This window comes from Drosophila suzukii, chromosome X (genome assembly GCF_043229965.1).
Source record: "Drosophila suzukii chromosome X, CBGP_Dsuzu_IsoJpt1.0, whole genome shotgun sequence".
Lineage (NCBI taxonomy): Eukaryota > Metazoa > Arthropoda > Insecta > Diptera > Drosophilidae > Drosophila > Drosophila suzukii.
Genome location: NC_092084.1, coordinates 29,849,314 through 29,875,501, shown reverse-complemented (window position 1 = coordinate 29,875,501; position 26,188 = coordinate 29,849,314). Strand labels below are relative to the sequence as shown.

Below are 26,188 nucleotides of genomic sequence, written 5' to 3'. Positions count from 1 at the left end.
TTAATTTAGTTGTATTCTCACTAAAAATACGCTGCCATTTGTAAAAATAGGATGCTCCGTCCAAAAGTAATACGCAAAACAAGATTTGGCGACTTTTTTTAATGAAAATTTTATTTTTTTCAGTTTGTTAGCTTGTCAGTTTTTCAGTTTGTCAGCTTGTCAGTTTGTCAGTTTGTCAGTTTGCCAGTTTGCCAGTTTGTCAGTTTGTTAGTTTGTCAGTTTGTCAGCTTGTCAGTTAGTCCCAAAACGTTATTTAAGGGTCCTGAAAATTCTAGACGATGCTAAACAACTTAATATAGGAAACTTTAATTCTACCACTTTTGTAAGAACTCGCTATTTCGCCAGGATGTCATATATACAAACTATAAATATCAAAAATTCCTGCACTCGTAACTTGTGAACTACTAAAGCTACAGGCTTGTGCTATATTTCGTTACAAAGGTATTTCGAAATACGTACTTAAGCCTTTTTAACGTGATTTGTCCAAATACAACATTCTGAAAAAAGGCTCTAACGATTTTTGGTTAATCTACATACGAGACATTGTTGAAAAAATTCACATTTTAAAGTTGTTAATCAACAAAAATTGCCACATTAACCAGTTCAAAACATCTAACATCTAACATTCAATTTTTTTTGTGCGTATCCAAACTCTATTTTAAGGCCGTTGAAATTTTAGATGATGTTAGCTTAATATACGAATCTTTAGTTTTACCAGTTTTGGAAAAACTCCCTAGTTTGGCGGGAAGATAGTTATTAAAAGCTACATTTCGTAATGTAAGAAATTTAGAAAGTGTATTTATTTAATAGATCGTATAATGCACTTTCGTCACAAAAATTGATATCAGAGCTTTCTTTGTTGAAGGTGCGATTGTCATTTGATTTGTACCTCGTTAAGAGGTGTTTTTGTTTGATTTAATTGACCTAAAAAAACATTTTCGTGTATTTAGAAAAAAAAGTTTAGTGGCGATTTTCTGAAAATTAAGGTACATTTTAGCAGAGCAAGTTTCTTTCATCAGAGTGCCACGCCCACTCTAACTCCCACAAACGCCCATAACGCTAAGTAGGTCTGACGTCTGGCGTCCACCTTTTTTAATTTTTTGTGAAAGTGTAAATGGGTTATTCTTTTTACTATTATTTTTTAAAATCGGACCATATAAGTTATAAGTAAGTAAATGAAATACGCTAGGTGGTGTGTTGGTGTGGTGCAAGCTTTGAAACAGCCGATTTCGTGCTTCCTCGCACTTTCTTTAGCTGAGTAACGAGTATCTGGTAGTCGAAAGGGAAACCATTTACCTTAACACGAACCCAATTGGAATTTCACCCGTGCATGCCTCGTTGTTTTATATTTTATTTAAGTATAGCAACCAGGTTGCAGTTTTTATAAAAAGAAAAGAAAATTATAAGTATCCCTAGAAATCCTCATCGCTGTGGTGCTCCGTTTTATTCGCCGTCTTCGGTCGCAGCGGCAGCTCTCCGGTTAACTTTGAAATGCTTATGTCATCTATCGAGTTGAGATCAACTGGGGGTAAATAAAGTTACAGACTATTTTAAATAAAGGGCGGATCTTGTCAACTTACAGTCGTCATCGCCGGCTCCCAAAGCAATATTGCTCATCCCACTCATTCCCATGATCTCCCCCACATCCAGTTCACTTTCCGAGCTCCCAAAGCTGCTGTCATCATCTCGTGAATTGAGCATACTGCTTCCGGGACCATTGCGGCCATTTCGATTGGTCCCACCTGCATCTCCTCCAGCTGCTTTACTTCTTCTGGAACCCTGGTTTGCTCTGACATCGCCTCCTTTTTCTGGTCCTGCTGCGCCTCTTCCTATTGTTTGGATTGTAATAAGCAATATACATATTAACTTAAATTAATTTCTTCGAATTTAAAAACTTAGAAAGTGTATTTATTTAGTAGATCGTATAATACATTTTTGTCACAAAGGTTGATATAAGAACTTTTGTTAGTTGAAGGTGCGATCGTCACTAGATTTTTACCAAGTTAAGGGGTGTTTTTGTTTGATATTAGAGGTTTTTGTTTTAAACACAAATCATATAAATAATCTACTTTCCCAAAAGCCGTAGAGTTCTAAATTCTAAATGATTCCATGACGTGCGTATCCAAGCGCAAAACGTACTAAATTCAATGTTGTCCAAATTTGAGAAATCTCAAGGGCTTTACAATTTAAAGTTTAAGCCGAAAACGTTTTTGTGACATAAAAAATAACTAAAAAATAGAAAACAAAAGGTTGCCCATAATTTATTTATTATTTATTTAGACAAATCATGCTAGAAAGGCGTACAAAGTATTTCGAATTACCTTTCTAACGACATACAGCACAAGCATGTAGCTTAAGAAATTCACAAGTTACGGGTGTTCGAAATTTAGCTACTTATAGTTAGTTATAGCAAACTAACCAGTTTTTCCAAAAATGTTAGAACTAAAGATTCTTATATTGAGCTGTTTATCATCATCTTAAATGTTCAGGACATTTATATAAAGTTTGGATAAAAAAAAAGGCTAAATTCTCAGGCAGTGTTAGATGTACAAATGGCAATTTAATATTTTTAGAACGGGACTTTTCACAACAACGTGACGTATGTCAAAAGTTTGGGGATTAACCTAATATCGTTAGAGCCATTTTTGAGAAATAAAAAAAAACTAAACCAAATATGAATAAAAAAAACTTCTGGGCATATTTTTTAAACGGTGGTATTTAGACAAATCGTGTTAGAAAGGCGTACAAAGTATTTTAAAGCACCTTTCTAACCACATATAGCAGAAGCCTGGAGCCGTAGTTGTTCACAAGTTACGGGTGTACGAAATTTAGCTATTTATACCTGTTTTTTCGCTAAACTAGCTAGTTTTTCCAAAAGTGGTAGAACTAATGTTTCTTAAAATAGCGTTTTGGGACAAACTGACAAACAAAATAAAGTTTTCATTTTAAAGAAGTTAAGAAGTCCCCAAAAACCTTTTTTTTCGTATTACTTTTGAACGGAGCATCCGATTTTGACAGTTGAGGTGTCATTCGATGCGTATTTTAAGTGAGAATACAACTAGAATAAAAATCGGGGTATTTATCCTCACCGGCCCAACAGATCAAATTTTCTAGATTTTCACTTTTACACTTTCACCACTCTTTCTCCCAACCCAATTGTTTTTTTTAAGGTCTTGGTATGTAATCCTTTTAGGTTTTGCAATTGATGAACAATCGGAGGGTTACAGTAGATTTTCATTTCTTCCGGTATATATAGTAGCCGCCTTCTCGCAACCTCCTGGTGCGCTTTGTGTTTGCTTAAGAATAATTCGTCCTTTAATCATGCCTGCAACATTCTTACTTTATTAAAAAATCGTACTTGTTCTTAGTACATGGCTAGATCGACTCGGCTAGTGATCCTGATCAAAAATATATATACTTTATGGGGTCGGAAACGCTTCCTTCTGCCTGTTACATACTTTCCGACGAATCTAGTATACCCTTTTACTCTACGAGTAACGGGTATAACAATAATAAATAATAAGCAAACTCAATAAAGTTCGAGAGGGACGGAGATATATGCATATAGAAAATCGGCTGCTTACGAAATTTCACCTACATTTCACGTTATGTGGCGTGTTAGTGAAATCTCGTAAACAGCCGAGAGGAATGAACGATAGGTGGCGCTTTTTTGTTAGCTGAGTAACGGGTGACATTTTCTCTTGTTTGTGTCTAGTAACGAATTAACTTTTTTGCGCATCCTTTAAATGGGGGTAAGAACATGAGCATGTACTTCCTTACCTCCGATAGAGACAGCTTTTCTGCTTCTACCCGTTGTTGGTCTTATTCTGGAGGTGGCAGTACCAGGACGCTTTCCCTGCGCCGAAGTGACGCTGTTCTGCTGCATTAGCTTATCCTCGTCTCGTATATCGGGTATCTCAGAGTCCAGGCCGAAAACACTCCTCCCATTTACCACCATGTCCAGGCCGGAAACAGCATCGCCGCCATCATCGCCCTCATCCTCGTCATCTAAATCATCGTCGTCGTCGTCGTCTTCTATGAGACCCTCCGGAATAAAGGGCATGGAGCTCTCTGAGGGCTTCTGCAGAACGGGCGAGGCAATGGGCGTGGCACGTTTAGTACGCAATTCCAGCTGGGACTTCAGAGCATCGCGAACATGCAACCTTAGGAAGAAGCGCTGGAAAAGCTGCTGTAATTCCTTTTCACAGTCCTCGAACTCGGCCATGTGAGCCGGTCGAATACGATGCAGTGCCTCCAATCTTTGGCGGGTTCTTTCCAGCTCTGCTCGGCGACGCTGCAACTTGGAGCCCAGTGCATTGGACTCCACTTTTGCTGCCTCCAGTTGAGCTTTACTCGACTGCAGGCGAACTTGGCTGGCTTGGATGGCGTTCTTTAGAGTTCTTTCCACACTGAGGAGTTCTAGGGGCCTTTGGGCCTGGGACATCCTGGTTTCCTTGTTTAGCAATTCCTTCGAAAGCAGCTCGTATATAGTCGAGCCTCGCTGAGTTAAATCTGCTGCCAGCTCCCGAGCTTTACGCAACTCATCCATCTTGTCGCCAATATCGACGGGATTTAGGCTTCTATACTGATCCCGTTGGTCCTCCTCGTCGCGATCTTCTTCGTTTTGTACTGGGGCTGTCAAAAGTCGGGTTACTTTCTGTAGTTCCGCTGCCGTTACCGCTGCGGCTGCATATAATTTCTTTGGATTCAGACGTATGGCCGCCTTGGTCACAAAAAATTCCGTGGCCGAGCGAACGAGGAGAACCCGCTGCTCCTCTGATTCCACGCCACCGGGTAAAGTGGCACCCGGTTCCATCAGACCAGCCAACCATTGAAGAAGCTCGGTGACTATGTGGAAACTGGCCAGGCTGCCATGCGGATTGGCCAGAGATTGCAGGGGAAATACCCGGGGAAACCCCAACAACTTAAGGTGTTCCCCCAGATCTAGAAAAGGGAATGTTTTTAGCTTTTAGTCGTAAGATGAGGAAGCTAAGGGAGAGAGTACGCACCTCGCACATCCTTGAAGGACATTACTATATTCCGACGTGTTCACCTCTTTTTGCTGCACTGGCAATTGCTTTTTCCACACCGTCATTTGTTGTGGTCTTAGGCGCCTTTGTTTGCGCCACCGAATCCAAAACTGAAAGTTGCCAAGCAACGGAAAGTGCACAGGCATAAAAAATGGTTAGTGCATTAAACAAATTATCATAGTAATAATAAAAAGAAAGGAAGCTAACTTCGGCACGCCGAAGTTTTTATATCCTTGCAAGTCGTTCCCGTGAGAGCGTGAAAACTAAAAACTAATTAAAGAAAAATTAAGAAAATTTCAATTTCAATTTACTACCGTATATGTTAACCGAAAACGAAACATAGCGGTCCATGTATTATTTCTACATTAATTATCCGATCGTTCCTACGGCAGCTTTATGATAAAAACGTAAAGCTTTCGGAATGAAACCTTTCCAAAAGTTTTAATTCTGTTGCAGGTAGTATATAAGTCGGAACGAAAAAAATATTTTTTGTATGTATTAAAAATTGTAGCTTCTGTGTTTATTGACATATTAACTTCTACTCTTGGGGATATCATTTTTTTTAATATTTTAGAATTTCGAATAAAATTGTAATCAAATCGGACGACTTTATCATATAGCTGCCATAGAAACGATCGGATAGGGTAGTCCGTATAAGGTTTCATCCCGATGGCTTTAAAAATGAGAGACTAGATTGCGTAAAAACGGACAGACGAATAGTATCGATAGTATTATTTGGGCTTATTTTAAGAATGAATATGTTGCGCGTTCTTGAATCAAGAATAAATCAATATTTAATAAACAGCACAAAACAAGTACGTTTTCAGCTAAGCCTAGGAATAATATATTTAAAAAAATATTTTTCTTGGTATTTCAAATAAAACAGGCGATAATATCTTTAAATAAGAAATAAATTATTTTTATCAGTAGATAAAATTGCCCTTAAGTAACAAAAATCTAAAAATATAGATCCATTTCGTTCACATACATTCTAGAGTAAAGAATAATTTACATATAGTAACAAAACGAATTTAATAGTATTTACCATTAAGAATTAAATGCTCAATACAAGTACATTTTGCAATTAAGTTAAGCATGAAAAATTAAAAACACTTTTCTATGTTTAGGTCATCAACGCGAAAGAGCGAGCGTGGCCGAGCGGTTTTGACATCCGCCTGTAGTTCGAGAGGTTTCGAGATCGAATCCTTTGAGAGGTATGTGATTTTCATAAATATGTTTCGTAAGTATAAAAACATTTTTATTTGCTAATCCTTATACATTTATTAGTTATTTAGTGTAAGATGACTAAAATGGTTTAAGAATATTTCATACTTCATTTGAGAATAACTTGTACTTGATTAATGATAAAATCGAATTATATATGTACAAACAATTTTACAAAACTCTCACTTAATAGCAAATTTAAATATTTTTTTAAACTCTCAACTTTTTCTATAATTCAGGTTTAATTTAAAAAAAAATCATATTTAATATAAGCATGAAAAATTCTTAGATCGAAAAAATTTCATACTTGATTTCGTCCGAAAATGTTCTCAAATTACGAATGCTGGTTTATACAGAAAACGACCTTGAAATGGAAAAATAAGCTAATTTCGTAACTGTGTCATTTTCAAGTCTATTTAGGCTTCAAACAAGCCTAATGGGCTTGTTTTTCGTTAAGTTGCTTGATATGGTTTAAGCTAAAAGGGTATATCAACAGCGACTTGCTAAAGTTAACTATCTTTCTGGTTCTAATGAAATTAAGAAATGTATATTTAGTTTTTAAACCTTTAAGATGTTTAAAACGGAGAAATAAATAACTAATACTGAAATAACTAATGCTGCTGTTCAATAATTTTTTGATGGCTTTTAATGAATTTTTTGCAGTGTCCTGCTTCCGACTGTGACAAGTCTTCATATACATAGTTGCTGTTGTGTGACTTACGTACATAGTTCACCCAGGAAACGGTTGCTCGGTTGCTTTTTCGCTTGAAATCTAGGGGGTGCGTGTCATGTTTGGTAATTTTCACCCGCAAGAGTGCGCCTGTCAAGCTAATATAGCGACTGAATTTTACCTGTTGCCCTTTACTTTCAATTTTTTTCTAAATACATTTTAATTACCAATGTATGGATTTTTTCCAATTTCCGTCCAATTTTAATTAATGCTTGTATGCCACTAACAGATTTTAATCAGCAAAAAGGCACTAGTTTTTATACTCGTTACTCGTAAAGTAAAAGGGTGTACTAGATTTGTCGGATAGTATGTAACAGGCAGAAGGAAGCGTTTCCGAGTCCATAAAGTATATATATATTTGATCAGGATCACTAGCCGAGTCGATCTAGCCATGTCCGTCTGTCCGGCTGTCCGTCTGTCCGTTCGTCCGTATGAACGCTGAGGTCTCGGAAACTAAAAGAGGCTAGGCTATTGGAATTTGGCATGCAGATCTTGGGCTTCCTGCTCAGCGCAAGTTTGGTTCAGCAGAGTGCCACGTCGACCCTAACGCCCACAAACCGCCCAAAACTGTGGCTCCTACAGTTTTGATGCTAGAATAAAAATTTTAACTGCAATGTATTGTTTTTATCAATACCTATTGATTGACCCAAAAAAAACACACACAAGCCCAAAAACCACCCACAAACTTTAAAAAATCGTTAGTATGAACGCGGATATCTCGGAAACTATCAAAGATAGAGAATTGGGATTTCAGATTTAGGTTCCGTGGCCTTGTACGCAGCTCAAGTTTGTTACGCGAATATGCCACGCCCACTCAAACGCCCACAAACCGACCGAACCTGTGGCGCCCACAATTTTAATGTTAGAAAAAAAATTTAACTGAAATGTATTAGTCTCGTCAATACCTATCGATTGACCCACCAAAAGTTTGCCACGCCCGAACTAACGCCCATAACGCTTAAATCTGTCCGCCGCCCACATAACCATACAGTGGCGAAAAAAATAATAGCACCACTTCAATACATTTTCTTCTGGGTAAAATAAAATTGTTTTCAGTGTTTGTTTTTTTTCAACACAAAATTTTTTTGTACTGTTTAGTATTCTTTCTAACGAAAAAATGTGTTAGCTTATTTTTAAATCCTGCCTATAAATTTATTTTTAAGAGTTTTATTAAAAAAGCCCAAAAAAAGGCGAAAAAAATAGCACCACTACATCATTTATTAGCAAAAACCCCATATTTTGGCGAATAGCCTTAATACAATGCACGGGTCAATTAAATTTATCTATAAATTCAATATTTTGAACATAAAAAGTTTGATAATACCATGAAATGGGACGTGGAAAGCATTGCACTGAGGAAAAGCGTGATATCATCCAAAAGTTGATAAAGGATGGAAAATCTTACAGAGTAGTAGGTCGATTGGTCGGATGTTTAAATAAAATGATTAAGAACGCTCTAAACTATAAAGAAAAACCTGAAACACGAGGACGAAACCAATCTATGACCCCACTTCACGTCAATCGATTGATTCGTCAGAGCAAGAAGAATCCTTTCAAATCTGCTACTGAGCTTAAAAAGGAGCTTAAAATAAATGGGACGGTGCAAACTGTGCGTACATATCTCAGGGAACATAACCTAAAAGCCTGCAGCCCGAGAAAGGTACCACTTTTAAATACCAGACATATTTCTAAGCGAATGAAGTTTGCCAAGGATCACGCAAATAGGTCACCCGATCAGTGGAGGAATGTTTTGGGGAGTAATTAGGGAGTCCTGGACTCAAATTTCTATAAAGCGATGCAAGAACGTAGTTGACCCCATGCCAAGACGCTGCGCAGATGTTATTTCCAATAAAGGATACACCACAAAGTATTAAATGAAGAATATTAACATAGATTTGACAGTTCAATATTGTTGCCTCATGAATATTGGTAGTTCCTATAATTTTAAACTCATTTTTGAAAAGTGGAGCTTTTTTTTTTTCGTTAAGTTTTTCAAGTTTTAATAAAGTTTCTTAAATAATTTAAAAACTTAAAAACTTTGTTGCAATTCGATTCCAAAAAGGCATTGCATGTTTTGACAGAGTTAAAAATATAGGTAGGGTGACTATCCAAACATTGCTCGAGTAAGTGGTGCTACTATTTTTTTCGCAGCTGTACGTATATTGAAATCGCGGGTAGGTGGCGCATTACAAACTCGCTTTGCTATAGCGTTCTTCCTTGCTTGGTTTAAAAAAATGTTTTATTATAATACTGAGCTTTATTACACAGGACGACATAATTAAGTTAATTTTATTACCATAAGCATACGTTGCCACAACACCTGCACTAGTGCGCATAAGTATTTTTACAAATCGAAAGTTAAATATACTCACAATTTGATCTTTCTTCATGTACATTATGCACCAACGGAGAGGTCATTTAAATTCCGTTTGAATGATACAAGCATTTTCTTAACCCATTTAGCCTTTTGAAAATAACGAATTTTTGTAAAAGTTTACTTTTTGTAAAAGTTTACTTTTTGTATAAGTTTACTTTTTGTAAAAGTTTACTTTTTAAAACTTTTTTCCTCGGCATGAAAACTAAAATTTGTTGATGCTTAAAGTTTATCAACACAAAACTAATAGTACCTGCAAAAATATTTTTTCAAAAATCTCTTTGCTAATAGTTTTTATGATTTTCTGAAAATGTTATAAAATTGGCATTCCAACCATAAACGGTTTATTGGTAGGTAACAGGTTGAAAGAAGCGTTTCCGACCCTAAAAGTATATATATTCTTGAAATGCTTTCAGGTTGAATTCATAGTCAACTTTCGTGTGTTGCCGAATTCACGAAATTGCGCTTATGCACACACGAATCGGCTGAAATCGCGAAATGAAAGCGTGAATTCGGCATCGCATAAACACAGTAAAAGATAGAGAATTGGGATTTCAGATTTAGATACCGTAGCCTTGTACGCAGCGCAAATATGCCACGCCCACTCTAACGCAAGAAAAAAATTTTAACTGAAATGTTTTAGTCTCGTCAATACCTATCGAAAGACCAAAAAAAAAAGTTTGACACGCCCACTCTAACGCCCATAACGCTTAAATCTGCCTACCGCCCACATAACCATATATTGATATCGCAAGTAGGATGCGCATTTCAATCTCGCTTTGCTGCTTGCATAACTCCATTTCCCTTTGCTCCCTTTAGCTGAGTAACGGGTATCTGACAGTCGAGGTACTCGACTAAAGCGTTCTTCCTTGTTTATCCTGCTAACGAAGGATCAAGAAGGAACGACATAGTCGGGTAAATTGTCTTCTGTCGATTAAAAGCGACATCTTGTAATAGTTTTTGAAACCTCTTAATACAGGCGTGCTTTTGTTTTCCTTATGCCTTTGCCTTTTCAGAAAACATTTTTTTTTCTACTTCGGATTTTGCAAAGTTTTTGTTATACTTTGTATAACTCAAATAATAATTTGTCGTTAAAAACACAAGAAAGAACAGCTTGTGGGAGTGCGAGGGAGATGGAGATATACAAGCAGCGACTTTTCAAATATTGTACACCCCGCAACAGCGCCACATAACGTCGATTTATTTATTTCCTTATAACTTTTTGATGGATGGGCCGATTTGGACAATTTTTGACAAGAAATAAACTGTAATTGTTATGATTTTGTATCATATTGATATGAATTCGTAATGTATTGATATGAATTCGTATCAATTTAATTGGTTTATCATATCAAACGTAAAATCGAAAACTCTTCAAAAAAAAATGTATGACTGTGCCTTTGTATTTTTTGTGTATTTATGGTATTTTGTATGGTATTAAAGATATTTTTGACAGAATTGACGCGGCCACTCTGACATTCAACGAAAAGTTTTTATATCAAAGTGGAACATTTTGCGCCGTTCATTTGATTTTGCAAATGGTTAGTATCTCAAATTCAATTGTATTTACTTGATGTTTGTCTAATTCGAATTTATTTACTTCGTGGACACCACAACGTGCTTTTTGGTGGCTGGACTACAAACACTGCACTACAAAAAAGTTAAATGGCTGGCCAGGATGACGAGCTGGGCAATTTGGCGTCCACCGCATCGCTGGGAGACATCTATCGAGGACAGGAGAAGGACTCCCTGGCGCTTTTGTAAACCCTCATGAGTGGTCCGAGTTCAGAGTGATCGGCCATACATTGCACTATGGGGAATTTGACCACTTTTTTTGGCCAAAAATTATTTATTAAAAGTCGATAGAAATTGGTTTTGTTTATCAGAATGTATAACGATAACATCAATCTCAAATGTTACTAACAGAAAAGTTTACCAGTGCGCACCACTGTTAAGTTATCAGCTGTGAAAGCCTGTTTTTATTTCAACGAGGTGGCAGCGCTGGTAAATCGCCTAATATTCTTAGTAGCTTAAATTGTCAAAAAGTGTAAAACTAAACAAAGCACTGCAGTTCTTGAAATACAATCTAATCAGAGGGGCTTGTAACTTGTATTTGTGACACCGCTGAAACCTTTTTTATCTGGTTGAATATTTAATTCTCATTAGGCTCAGTTGGTATAAAAGTGCACTTTTGCGCGCTTTCTCCAAAATTTTGCTTGTAAGACCTGTACCTAATACTGTACAAATCTTACATTTTTGTCTGGTAAATGCCAGTTTCGATGTTATATTAAAAAAAAGGTGCAATTATATTTCTTACTAAATAACGATTATTTTAAAATTATTGTACAACATCATTCCTATTAACTTAACGTTGATATAAAGGATTTTAGTATTTTTGTTAAGCATTATAATGGCAACAATATAAAAAATACAATTCCACTTAAAAAATGGTAAGTAAAAAACTCCAATAATTATTTTGAGTGAACTTCCGTTTAGCACCAGCGCCCGCTTTCGTTCAAATTTTCAATATCCACGTTATTTGGGGTCCTGATTACGGGAAAAATAGTCAAAGTTGGCGTAAATAATGGGATCATGGAAAATAATGGTAAAAACTGTTCTTTCGTAAATATCTTCGATTATATTAACTTAATCAAAAAGTTTTCCAAGGAGAAATGAGAGCTATTAAAGAAATGAGTAATTTATGTTTTATACAATTCTTCTGTAATAGTTTTACAGAAAAATTGTATTATTATTACTCATAGTTTTCGTTAAAAACGCTAAGTAAGACTACATTTTCACAAGGTTTGAAAATAATAAACCGTTGGAGCATTTGCGTCATTTTGCCGGATATATCGCACGAATGCTTGTTGTTGTATCGGCGTGTCGATATCGATGTCACTCGTTGTTTTAGTGATGGTACGACCAAAATACAAGAACGGCATTAAAATTTTTGAGAACACGAAATTAAAATAGTATAGTCTATATGAAAAGTATAAGTAAAATGTAAATGTTGGCAGAGCATTTCAGTTGTCTAAATGGGAAAAAGGAACATATACACGATATATCGTAAAAAAAGGGCGAAAAAGGTCCTTCACATAAAATGCTGTTATCGATTAATCGGAACTATCTGACGCCATATATATGGCGGGATATTGCAATATTCTAACAAAAAGGATCGGTTTTATGAATATCTTTTGTTTTTGTCTGAATCATATTTTGAGTTTCGTTATACTTTCGGAAAAAAGGCAAAAAACCTAAAATGTTACGGTTTTTACCGTTATTTTCCAAGATCCCGTTATTTGCGCCAACTTAGACTATTTTTCCCGTAATCAGAGCCCAAAACACATCGATATGGAAAGTTTAATAAAAATCGGGCGATTTAGCTAAACGGAAATAAATAAATAAAAAATTTTTTTCTTAAAAAAAGGCGGGACTACGACCATTTTTATTATTTTACTTCCTTTAAATTTTATATACTAATTTCAAAAAATAAAACTTTTAAATTTTGCTATTTTGTTAATGCCACAAAATTCCCCATAGTGCATTTGATAGAGAGAGATTCCTCAACTTTTGACGTATTACACATTATCGAGAAAATACGTGTTAAGAAGTTATTGAGCGTCAAGAACTAACACTGAGTTCAGACCAAATAACTCTTCAGGTTAATTCGAATGCGCTGTAAAATATGCAACACCGGCTTGTGGAAGATAATAACTGTTTTTTAGTACAATAGAAGACAGTTTTAAATTGAAACAAAAACAAGAAAGGAAGTTAGCTTCGGCAAGCCGAAGCTTATATACCCTTGCAGCTATAATTATTAAATTTAAAAAAAACAAAAAATTATATTCCCAATAGTATAAGATAATTTGTCAAAAAACACCGAAGCTATAATTTGTTTCATATTATTTTCCTACCAATTTTCCGATCGTTCCTATGGCAGCTATATGATATAGTCGTCCGATTTTGATAAAATTAAATTCGAAATTCAGAACTAATTAAAAAATGTTATTTCCAAGCGTTGGAGGTTGAAAAACACCGAAGCTATAATTTGTTTCATATTATTTTTCCACCAATTTTACGACCGTTCCTATGGCAGCTATATGATATAGTCTTCCGATTTTGATAAAATCTAATTCGAAATTCAAAACTAATTAAAAAATGTTATTTCCAAGCTTAGGAGGGTATATGCTAAAAAACACCAAAGATATAATTTTTTTAAATTTGTTTTTCCTATTATTCCTATGGGAGCTATAAGATATAGTTGTCCGATCCGGCTGGTTCCGACTTATATACTACCTGCAAAAGATATAAGACTTTTGGGAAAGTTTCAGCCCGATAGCTTTAAAACTAAGATACTAGTTTGCGTAGAAACGGACGGACAGACGGACATGGCTAGATCGACTCGTCTAGTCATGCTGATCAAGAATATATATACTTTATACGGTCGGAAACGTCTCCTTCACTGCGTTGCAAACTTCTGACTGAAATCAATATACCCTCTGCAAGGGTATAATAAATAACACTGTTAAAGTACATATCGAAATAGGCCACGTTAAATAAGGCTGCGTTTACACTGGGGTTTAGTTTCGTGTTTATCGACATGACTTCGGGTCATGGTATTGGGGCATACTAATATGAAAACTAACACTAGGAAATTAATTGTCTTTTTAAAAACTTCTGATATCTACCAAATAGATACACTTTCTAATTTTTTTTATTTTGGACGCTTCATCAAAATCGTACAGATAATTGCCCACACACACATATTGTATTGTGGCGTGCCGACGGACAAAATGGCTAGATGAACTCGTCTAGTGATGCTGATCAAGAATATATATACTACACTGCGTTGGAAAGCATTATACCCTCAGCAAGGGTATACCAATTGACATAACGCTGTAGCCGAGTACCTCGACTATCAGATACCCAGATTAAAGGGTGCGCAAAGGAGATGAAGATATTCAAGCAGCAAAGCGACTTTTTTTGAGATTACAAGGCGCCACCTAGCGGCGATTACCACATTTGGTCATATGGGCGTCAGACAGATTTAAGCGTTGTGGGCGTTTGTGTGCGTTAGAGTGGCAATCTCTTTTCCAGGTCCATCAATAGGTATTGACGAAACCAATAAATTCCTGTTAAAATTTTAATTCTAGCTCCAAACCTAGAGCTGAAAACCTTTTTTAAGTTTAACATGCGGGAGAGAAAACAGTCTTAAACGTAACCTGAGCCTGACCCAATTGTCTTCCCACAGTCTCATCAATTTTGGTCATTTTTGGATCTGCAAGTTCACCACCAACGCAAGGAGAGTTATGTTAAGATCGCCAGCTACAAGGTAAATTATTAACTATGTTTTGGTTAACCTGCTAACATAGTTTTCTTATTTTAGGACATGTCTATGAACGATGGTTAAAGGACCTAGAACGTGCATAAAGTTTCAGCAGACCACACCAAATTTTCATATCATGCAAAACCATATTTCCCTATAAAACAAAGTTTGTAAGGAAAATCGGTGGGAAACTGCAATGTTTAACTGAAAAGAACACGATATTGTCATATGAATAAACATGTATATGTAAACATGTGTGTATTAAAATAAGTTATTATACATATATTCATTCATTAAATATTCAAAATCGGTACTAAACTAATCGCCAACAAAAAGTGAAGGGCTTTTAAATTGTTCTCTTTTTCTTCCGAGTTCGGAAGTGCTGAAGGAAGGAGCAAAAAAAGATAGCAGGGAGAAGCGGCGACCGCTAAGAAAACTAATTAATCTCGTCAAGCAGAGGAAAAGTTACGGAACGGGAAAATCTCAAATTGTTGGCCGGAGAAATCATTTCTTTTTTTGGTTATATGTAAGTAATTATACCCGTTACTCGTAGAGTAAAAGGGTATACTAGATTCGTCGGAATGTATGTAACAGGCAGAAGGAAGCGTTTCCGACCCCATAAAGTATATATATTCTTGATCAGGATCACTAGCCGAGTCGATCTAGCCATGTCCGTCTGTCCGTCTGTCCGGATGAACGCTGAGATCTCGGAAACTATGGGAGCTAGGCTATTGAGATTTGGCGTGCAGATTCCTGAGCTTCCTACGCAGCGCAAGTTTGTTTCAGTAGACTGCCACGCCCACTCTAACGCCCACAAACCGCCCAAAACTGTGGCTCCTACAGTTTTGATGCTAGATAGAAAATTTTAACTGAAATGTAATGTTCTCATCAATACCTATCGATTGACCCAAAAAAAAGTTTGCCACGCCCACTTTAACGCCCACAAACCGCAAAACCCTGTGACGCCCACAATTTTCATGCTAGATACAAAATTTTAACTGAAATGTATTGGTCTCGTCAATACCTATCGATTGATCCAAACAAAAATTTGCCACGCCCACTCTAACGCCCATAACGCTTAAATCTGTATACCGCCGGTAGGTGGCGCATTTTAATCTCGCTTTGCTGCTTGCATATCTCCATTTAGCTGAGTAACGGGTATCTGATAGTCGAGGTACTCGACTATAGCGTTCTCCCTTGTTTTTTATAGTTTTTGTTTAAAGTGAGCTTGTAGTTTGTCTAAAGCGTTTGGGATTCCTTGTGAGCCGGCCGAAACTCCCGTATGGTTTCTCTCAGTGAAAGAAAAAGGGTAAAAAAGTGAAAAGAAATAAAAAAGAAAATGTATAATTTAATAAAGCATGCCGCATTTGATTTAAAACAACTATATTTACATTAATTGCACCTACCCCTATCTTATAAGTTATTTATGCTATTCATTATATTTTATATTTATTAGCTGTTTGGTTGTTGCATTCGATGTTGATCTTGGTTTATGTTTGGTGCGAAGATAATTTTGCGAGAATTTTAATCACTTGGATATTAAATAAAAAATGTTTGTAATGTGGTAAATTAAGTGTTTGTCCTCGGCGGACATGAGACCCCCGAGAAACCGAAGCGCAAAGGGGCTGTTCTAGTGGGAGAAGTACGCATATGGGACGGCCAATGGAAGGGTGGGCTGAACGCCGCCTCATTAACAGCTGAGGTGGAAATGCGCTAGACCCGATCGCAGGTGAAGAGGACTCTAGGCCCGACAATAGCCCAAGCGTAGGAGTGCTTTCTCTTCCCGGCTTAAGTTTTCGGCTCGAATTTTGTATTAACAATCGAATAGGCCCTGGAGGATTACAGAAAGGAAGGTAATTTGGTTTTTGTCCCTCTTTTTGTATGGGAAAATCCTAGGTTGGTCAACTGTTAGGCGAATTTCTTAAAACCTGTGGGTCTGATTTTATTGAAACATTCTACCAAGAATCTTGAATTAACGCCTGGCTTAGCGTGTATATTGGCACATCCTCTGTGAGTGTACCAGTTAAAACAAGGAATTACGCTATAGTCGAGTACCTCGACTATCAGATACCCGTTACTCAGCTAAATGGAGATATGCAAGCAGCAAAGCGAGATTAAAATGCGCCACCTACCGGCGGTAGACAGATTTAAGCGTTATGGGCGTTAGAGTGGGCTTTGGATCAATCAATAGGTATTGACGAGACCAATACATATCAGTTAGAATTTTTTATCTAGGATGAAAATTGTGGGCGTCACAGGCTTGGGCGGTTTGTGGGCGTTAAAGTGGGCGTGGCAAACTTTTTTTTGGGTCAATTGATAGGTTTTGATGAGAACAATACATTTCAGTTAACATTTTTATTCTAGCATCAAAACTGTAGGAGCCACAGTTTTGGGCGGTTTGTGGGCGTTAGAGTGGGCGTGGCACTCTGCTGAATCAAACTTGCGCTGCGTAAGAAGCTCAGGAATCTGCACGCCAAATCTCAATAGCCTAGCTCTTATAGTTTCCGAGATCTCAGCGTTCGTCCGGACAGACAGACGGACATGGCTAGATCGACTCGGCTAGTGATCCTGATCAAGAATATATACACTTTATGGGGTCGGAAACGCTTCCTTCTGCCTGTTACATACTTTCCGACGAATCTAGTATACCCTTTTACTGTACGAGTAACTTTCAACAACTTTCTGCTTTTAAACTTTTAAAACATATTAATTTTTGGAAAAGTGGCATTCAAAAAACGAGTCGTTCATACCCTACACTCCCCTACACTAAAAGTTAATAAAAAATATGTGTCCAAAATAAATCGGTCTTGTCGTAAACCGAAAAATTGGCTATCGAGGGATACAAAAACACATTAAGTTATGGCTTTTAGGTGGCAGCCCTGTTCCTAAAATCTGATGAGCTAGTAGGCCATTCGTTTTCCTGTGACAGCTGAATTATTGCAATCGGAACTTATCGACAACGTCAAGCTCTAGCGCCTTTCTATAAAAAGTAAAAAAATCTATACAATTTCGGCATATTCAGTTAGCCACAGCCATGGCCCCAAAGAAACGCATTTCGATGATCGCACCGGGGAGCGTGGTACGGGTAGTGCAGACGACCGAGACCGCGTCCCGGCGTTCAGTTGGCACCCAAACGAATGTCCTGGCAATGGGTCCGTCGAAGCGCAAGAAGATGAATGCCTTGCAGATACCGCCATCCCAACATTTGGCCACGCACCTGATGCCGGCGGTCAATCCGCAGGCAGAACCGTTGGCCGCTTCCATTCTGATATGTAAACAACCGGCGGCTTGCCCACCGTTTGTTCCCGATTTGAAAGAGAAGGCCTGCCAGGCGGTGGACGACGGTACTCTGGATTCAGCCGACCGTGTGATCATCCCGAATAAAGGCAAGCAACCGATTGAATATCTGCAGTACCTGATGACCAATCGAAGCGAAAATACCAATCACTGGGATCGTAAACGTCTGGAAACTTTGATGACCCTAATCAACGACAATCCACCGCCGAATTGGCTTCTGGCGTCCCAAATGTGGCTGGAGGTCGACCAACTGGAGGAGCGTATAGAGGCCTACGATCAGAGGGAACTGCTCAATGCCAAGAAACATAAGATGGACGAGGAGCTGGCCAATGGTCAATACGGGGGGCAGAACGGGCAGCAGGGTGAGCAGCAGAACGAATAGGTTTATCAGCCTTCACCAAAGACTTAGGAAATCGAGCCATATGTTCTATGCATAATTGTTCATATTACATCAGCAAAATAATATATAACACATCCATTAAATGTAAAATGAGTTTATTTACGGACTCTCTTGTATTGTCTTAAAGGAAGCGCAAGGGAGATGGAGAATGCAAGCAGCAAAGCGACTTTTTTCGAGATTTCAGGGAGCCACCTAGCGGTGATGACTTGAACAATTTTTAGGTAAATGGGCGAACAAAACTAAATCCCATTTTCACCTTTACAAAATCTTTAAGACGGTGGGGAACAGTCGGACTTAAGCGTTAATAGCGTTTGTGGGTGTACCAAACTTTTTCTAGGTCAATCGATAGGCACTCTTTTTCAAAATCGTACAGCTTATTACCTACACAGGTATATTATACAGCGGCGTGCCAAATGAGAAAAATTTAGAAAGTAAATGCACTTTAGTAGATCGTATAATACATTTTCGTCAAGAAACTTGAGATTAGAACTTTTGTATGTTGAAGGTGCGAATGTTTGTTTTTGTTTAATATCACAAGTTTTTGAAAAGTGAAGCCCGTTACTCGTGGAGTAAAAGGGTATACTAGGTAAGCGTTGGAGCAAAATAAACTTGCGCTGCGCAAGAAGCTCAAGAATATACATGCCAAGACCCAACGTTCTAGCCTTTATAGTTTCCGGGATCTCAGCGTACGGACGGACCGACAGACGGACATGGAAAGGTCGACTTGACTAGTAATCCCAATCAAGAATATATATTATTTGTAGGGTTGGAAACTCTCCCTTCTACCTGTTACATACTTTCCGACGAATCCAGTATACCCTTTGACTTTTTACGGGTATAAATACTTTCAAAACGAGCTTTGGCTTTTTATATTCTTTTGTGCATATCTAAAAAACTTAAAAGTGAAATCGTTGTAAGATATACATATGCCAAATATATATCAAATTTGTCTTCTAACTTTAAGTCGCTATAATAAGACTCAAGCGCGATCTAGGCGCATTCCAATAAACCTGAAGAGTTATTTTCTCTGAACTGAGTTCTACACTCAGACAAATAATGAACCAAATTTTAGGTCATGCATGCAATTTAAAATGGACTAAAAGTTCATTTTTAGGTCACGCACTGTCTAAAAATTTATATTTTTAGACTTTTTGCCCTACTTTTAAGGACACGAATGGTCCAATACTTTAAGACATCGTGGGCATTATTTTTTATTGAATTTTAAATTCTTTTCTTGTTTTTAACTTATGTTCAATATTTTGCATTTATTTTCTGGTTAAGGGCTTTGTCCGTTCGTAGACACGTTCCCTGGCATGTAGAATATGCTGTTGCATTGCTCAACAATGTTCAGCTCCGTAGACATAAGACATTTACTAATAGTCATTTCTAAAAGAAACAAATATTATGAAATATGTGGAGAATCGTTGGATGCTCTCCGCAGTTACACGCCAAGTAATGTCCACAGCTAGCTTGCCCGTAAATAGCTATAAATAACACCAGTTAACAAAAAATAAGGAAGAACGCTATAGTCGAGTACCTCGACTATCGGATACCCGTTACTCAGCTAACGAGACTAAGGGGAAATGGAAATATGCAAGCAGCAAAGCAAGATTGAAATGCGCCACCTACCCGTGCTCTCAATATATGGTTATGTGGGCGGTAGACAGATTTAAGCATTATGCGCGTTAGAGTGGGTGTGGCAAATTTTTTTTGGATCAATCGATAGGTATTGACGAGACCCATACATTTCAGCTAAAACTTTGTATCTAGCATGAAAATTGTGGGCGCCACAGGCTTGGTCGGTTTGTGGGCGTTAGAGTGGGCGTGGCATATTCGCGTAACAAACTTGCGCTGCGTACAAGGCTACGGAATCTAAATCTGGAAATCTGCATAACAACTTGCACCAAATTCTTACGTTCCCCAACACTGAAAATTTAAAATAATGCTTAATGGCCGCTGCTCCCGAATACCGAACTTGGGTATATACGTTTAAAAAAGTGTAAAAAATTAATTTACCAACGGATTGTCGTGATCAATGGCGCATGTTCTTCTTCAAGGTTCAGCCTTCAAGAAAACAACATAAAACTAATTTAGGTTTTTAAGCGTTTATTTTTAATGAAGCCATTTATGCCAGCGTTTTTGAATTTTTTCCAACTTTTTCAACTTTGACGAAGGGTAGCTTCTAAACTTATGAATGGAACTCAATGATAAGTATAAAAAAGTTAAAGGGCATTCTATTACCTGTAAAATGAGTCTTTGATGACCGAATTCGTTTTATCAGAACTCAAGTTAGAAAATATTTAGAAAGTGCGAAAAACGTTTTTTACACTTAAAAAAAAATTGGTACCATAGAAAAAATTTTAAGTGCTCTTTTCTTAATCAGGGATATGTACCTTACGGGAAAACAAAGGTTTCCTTGAAGGCGTATTTCATCAATTTTTTTTTGTAAACTGGTGTTTTTTGTAAACTGGTGTTAGCTATGAATTGTACCCTCTTAATTACTAATAGGAAGGCAGGCAAGACCTTTGGGCATGTTACCCATAATAGCTGAACCTAAGATGCATTGTAAGGAAGCTAGGGCAGAAGATAAAGAGAATTTGGATAAAAATGCAAGAAGTGATAAAAGTAGAGTTGATCAAAATAAGGCAAAAATTGTGAAACATGGGATTGGCGATCATGTCTTGCTACGAAGTGAGGAACGGCATAAAACGAAATTGGATCTCAAGTTTAAAGGACTGGCTGTGGTAACAGAATTGCTGGAAGGTGATCGTTACCTATCGAAATCATTGACTAGTAAAAAAAGTTTTAAGTATCCGCATGAGAGCATGCGAAAATTGCCAGATAAACGAGTTAAATCTGAGTTGGTCGAAGAGAGTGATGGCGTTGAAATAGACACAGGAGATGACTTCAGACTTGTCACCTAAGAGGGGTGCACAGGACATCACACACAGAGGCTATATTTGATCTGATGAGAAATTGTGGCACTAAAGGTGCATATCGTCGCAAGTGGCGGCAAGAGCCTGTAATGTGTTGTGATAAGTTGTAAGCCAAATGGTCGGGTTTTCGCAGAAGAGTACAAGCTAGCCGTGTCGAGTGAATTAATAATGATAATATTTAATGTAAAATAAAATAAATGAAACTGAGAGAAACCTGTCATTGGAAATAGCGTGGGTAGGTGGGAACTCACCTTAGCCGAGTGTGGCTCAATTGTTGTTCAATAAGCAGAGTAAAATTAAAGGTAGTAGAGAATAAACTAAAAATGAGAAGAGACTACAGAATGACAAGAACACGATAGAGTTGTGCAGAGTATTAGAGTGTTTAGGACTAATTCTTTCGAGAACCTTCGAACGGGCAACACGAACAATTGCGACTTGCTGCGCATCTTAGTAAGAAAACCCAAGTGAAAGTAAAATCATGACGGACGAATCACCGTGCGAAGCGGCGAAGAGACCCCTATTATAATAATTATTTAATATAGTTAATAGTATAACATAGATAAATCTTTAATAATATAATGGTAAATAATAAAATATTAAGAAAATGACTTATATAAAGGAATGGGGTGTAAGTATTATAATTATTATTCTTCTTTCTATTCTTTCATATTGATTTGTAATTATACCCGTTACTCGTAGAGTAAAAGGGTATACTAAATTCGTCGGAAAGTATGTAACAGGCAGAAGGAAGCGTTTCCGACCCCATAAAGTATATATATTCTTGATCAGGATCACTAGCCGAGTCGATCTAGCCATGTCCGTCTGTCCGTCTGTCCGGATGAACGCTGAGATCTCGGAAACTATGGGAGCTAGGCTATTGAGATTTGGCGTGCAGATTCCTGAGCTTCCTACGCAGCGCAAGTTTGTTTCAGTAGACTGCCACGCCCACTCTAACGCCCACAAACCGCCCAAAACTGTGGCTCCTACAGTTTTGATGCTAGATAGAAAATTTTAACTGAAATGTAATGTTCTCATCAATACCTATCGATTGACCCAAAAAAAGTTTGCCACGCCCACTTTAACGCCCACAAACCGCAAAACCCTGTGACGCCCACAATTTTCATGCTAGATAAAAAATTTTAACTGAAATGTATTGGTCTCGTCAATACCTATCGATTGATCCAAACAAAAATTTGCCACGCCCACTCTAACGCCCATAACGCTTAAATCTGTATACCGCCGGTAGGTGGCGCATTTTAATCTCGCTTTGCTGCTTGCATATCTCCATTTAGCTGAGTAACGGGAATCTGATAGTCGAGGTACTCGACTATAGCGTTCTCCCTTGTTTTTCATATTAGATTAATACAATTGTAATATTAATATTAACCAGTTTTGATTTTACCTTTTTTGTTTCTTTTTAAAAGTGAATATTAAAAACCTTTTAAATTTTTGTTAAATTATTTATTTTCAATATCGTACGGGATAATTACAAACATACATCGGGGATCTAGCATTGTATGGCCGATCACTCTGAACTCGGACCACTCTTGTGGGTTTACAACAGCGCCAGGGAGTCCTTACTCCTGTCCTCGATAGATGTCTCCCAGCGAAGTAATGGACGCCAAATTGGCTTTTCGATGTTACGTTTTATATGAAACATATCAAATTGAATCGAATTCATAACAACATAATACGAATTCATATCAAGATAATACGAGCTCATATCAATATGATACAAAATCATATCAATTACAAATGTTGATATGCATCCGTTTCATGTTGATATGAGTTCTTATTAATTTGATATGAAAAAAAGTGATATGTGAAAATTGAGGAGACAATATCAAGTGGCTATTATTCCGTTTTTTCTCTGTGTAGGCATAAAGGCAAAGATAATAATAAGTTAAAAAGATGTCTAAAAGAAAAAAAAGATTCTGCGCACAGTGTTTTAAAATGCAGCTTGGCTCCTTGTCAGGACCAGCTGAGTATGAAACGTCAATAGAGGACATTTTTTCCAAAACGACGGCTGTATATAATAGGGATACGGTGTAGCGGTGTTGTAGGGCTCAGAAGAATAAGTTGACTGGAAAAAGATGCAAGTAAGTTGGAAATCTCGGGACCCATTAGACCAATATAATCTGTTTTCCGAAAACATTTTATGGGACAAGTTGTTAAGGAGGGCAATTTGTAAGATTGGTTTTAAAGCTCAACAGATATGGATTAAGTTGGCTGATAATGATCTTCAAGAAATTGCGTTGACTCAAGAAACTGTTGCAAGAGCGGCAACACTATCGAACACGAGGTCCAAAAGTCTGTTTCGATTATTTTTAACAGAGTTGAGGGGCACTTCTGTTATCCCATCTATAAAATCATGACAAATGTTAAGCCTAGTACTCAGAGCGGCTAAGAGTTTCACTAGTCGAAAAATCTTATTCTTTGTAGTGTGACCGTAGTTTTCAAAGTTCACCCGCAATACATGTAGCATGTACTGACAAGCAGCTGGGTATGTTACCAAACGGAAAACCAATTAATTAGAAAAATTTTAAATGGATAAGTCTGCTTGTACACAAAGCAATTAAATTAAACGAATGTTATTATTTATGTAAATTAGTAGCTTAAAGCTTCGTTCTCGTCCCACGGATGCTCCGCCATCTTTACCGAGCCACCGCAGCCCAGCTCCGAGTCCCAATAGGCATATTGGACCTTGAGAAAGTGGGAGACCGATTGGGAACGGGGTTGATCCGCTGATGCTGCAGGAAGTCGCCCAGCATCCTGGCAGTGGCTGGCTATGGCTTATCCAACTGTTCCTTAGCGGGCGCCCTAATTTCCTCCTCCCTATAGAAGCCAGGGGGTCCTATAGCTCCGCTTAAGCTGCCAAGTAGGTGGTGGTGGTGAATATATTTTTCTTGTTAAAGACTTAAGCGGAGTTCTAAAAGAGGTAAAAGGAAAAGGCAGCCGTAAAATCATAAGTATCCCATATTTTGTTACTTCCGGCCGAAACCTAAAATTGGGTGCACGGCAAACACAAAAGAGAATACGATATTGAAGACCGCCGGAAACACTTTTCTCCAGCAGCTGAGCGTGCGCACAGAAGCGCTCATAGGAGTGATATTTTTGCGGAGGCGTTTCTGCGCTACGATCGCGTAAAACGATCGACGAAGAAGTCGAAAAGGCATTCGCTGGGTATTCATTTTTAAGCTCCGTCGTTGTAAATCCGTAAAAAAAACCCCGCATATAACGTCAAAGTGGATAAAAACGAAGTGGTGAAGGAAGGTGCAAAAGAGATGCATGGAGAAGCGGCGATCGCGAAGAAAAATAATTAATCTCGCCAAGCAGAACAATCTCAAATTGTTGGCCGGAGAAATCATTTCTTTTTTTTGGTTATATGTAAGTAATTTTTTTATAGTTTTTTTTTAAAGTGAGCTTGTAGTTTGTCTAAAGCGTTTTGGTTTCCTTGTGAGCCGGCCGAAACTCCCGTATAGTTTCTCACAGTGAAAGAAAAAGGGTTACCGCATATGGGACGGCCAATGGAAGGGTGGGCTGAACGCCGCCTCATTAACAGCTGAGGTGGAAATGCGCTAGACCCGATCGCAGGTGAAGAGGACTCTAGGCCCGACAATAGCCCAAGCGTAGGAGTGCTTTCTCTTCCCGGCTTAAGTTTTCGGTTCGAATTTTGTATTAACAATCGAATAGGCCCTGAAGGATTACAGCAAGAAAGGTAATTTGGTTTTTGTCCCTCTTTTTGTATAGGAAAATCCGAGGTTGGTCCACTGTTAGGCGAATTTCTTAAAACCTGTGGGTCTGATTTTATTGAAACATTCTAACAAGAATCTTGAATTAACGCCTGGCTTAGCGTGCATATTGGCACATCCTCTGTGAGTGTACCAGTTACAACAAGGAAGAACGCTATAGTCGAGTACCTCGACTATCAGATACCCGTTACTCAGCTAAATGGAGATGTGCAAGCAGCAAAGCGAGACTAAAATGCGCCACCTACCGGCGGTAGACAGATTTAAGCGTTATGGGCGTTAGAGTGGGCTTTGGATCAATCAATAGGTATTGACGAGACCAATACATATCAGTTAGAATTTTTTATCTAGGATGAAAATTGTGGGCGTCACAGGCTTGGGGGGTTTGTGGGCGTTAAAGTGGGCGTGGCAAACTTTTTTTTGGGTCAATTGATAGGTTTTGATGAGAACAATATATTTCAGTTAACATTTTTATTCTAGCATCAAAACTGTAGGAGCCACAGTTTTGGGCGGTTTGTGGGCGTTAGAGTGGGCGTGGTTGCGCTGCGTAAGAAGCTCAGGAATCTGCACGCCAAATCTCAATAGCCTAGCTCTTATAGTTTCCGAGATCTCAGCGTTCATCCGGACAGACAGACGGACAGACGGACATGGCTAGATCGACTCGGCTAGTGATCCTGATCAAGAATATATACACTTTATGGGGTCGGAAACGCTTCCTTCTGTATAATCTAGTATACCCTTTTACTGTACGAGTAACTTTCAACAACTTTCTGCTTTTAAACTTTTAAAACATATTAATTTTTGGAAAAGTGGCATTCAAAAAACGAGTCGTTCATACCCTACACTCCCCTACACTAAAAGTTAATAAAAAATATGTGTCCAAAATAAATCGGTCTTGTCGTATACCAAAAAATTGGCTATCGAGGGATACAAAAACACATTAAGTTATGGCTTTTAGGTGGCAGCCCTGTTCCTAAAATCTGATGAGCTAGTAGGCCATTCGTTTTCCTGTGACAGCTGAATTATTGCAATCGGAACTTATCGACAACGTCAAGCTCTAGCGCCTTTCTATAAAAAGTAAAAAAATCTATACAATTTCGGCATATTCAGTTAGCCACAGCC

The 26,188-nt window shown here is 37.8% G+C and overlaps 2 protein-coding genes and 1 long non-coding RNA gene across 4 annotated transcripts; 2 read left to right on the top strand and 1 right to left on the bottom strand.

Moving 5' to 3' along the window:
- Positions 1-1,331: 1,331 nt before the first annotated feature.
- Cluap1 (clusterin associated protein 1) lies at positions 1,332-5,152 on the bottom strand. The gene is made up of 4 exons (XM_017071650.4): positions 5,010-5,152; positions 3,781-4,944; positions 1,581-1,829; positions 1,332-1,522 (listed from the first exon to the last, which is right to left on the bottom strand). Exons 1-4 carry the CDS (start codon positions 5,029-5,031, stop codon positions 1,413-1,415), a joined length of 1,545 nt encoding a protein of 514 aa, XP_016927139.1. The 5' UTR covers positions 5,032-5,152; the 3' UTR covers positions 1,332-1,412.
- Positions 5,153-10,820: 5,668 nt separating this feature from the next.
- On the top strand, positions 10,821-14,967 carry LOC118878195 (uncharacterized). Of its 2 annotated transcripts, XR_005014736.3 has the most exons (4): positions 10,821-10,899; positions 11,020-14,467; positions 14,610-14,690; positions 14,745-14,967. It is a non-coding gene; the product is annotated as an uncharacterized lncRNA (long non-coding RNA). The 2 variants fall into 2 exon arrangements; XR_010654963.2 differs by having other exon boundaries at positions 11,020-14,690.
- Positions 14,968-17,718: 2,751 nt separating this feature from the next.
- On the top strand, positions 17,719-18,363 carry LOC118878207 (uncharacterized). The gene has a single exon (XM_036820034.2). It carries the CDS (start codon positions 17,719-17,721, stop codon positions 18,361-18,363), a length of 645 nt encoding a protein of 214 aa, XP_036675929.2.
- The last annotated feature ends 7,825 nt before the right edge of the window (positions 18,364-26,188 follow it).

Coding starts and splice junctions, on each gene's coding strand:
- Cluap1 (XM_017071650.4), bottom strand. CDS start 5,031: ATGTCCTTCAAGGATGTGCGAG. Junction 1,830..3,780: donor AAAAGCTGTCTCTATCGGAG/GTAAGGAAGTAC, acceptor TCCAAACAATAG/GAAGAGGCGCAGCAGGACCA. Junction 1,523..1,580: donor GGGAGCCGGCGATGACGACT/GTAAGTTGACAA, acceptor ATTTACCCCCAG/TTGATCTCAACTCGATAGAT.
- LOC118878207 (XM_036820034.2), top strand. CDS start 17,719: ATGGCCCCAAAGAAACGCATTTCGATGATCGCACCGGGGAGCGTGGTA.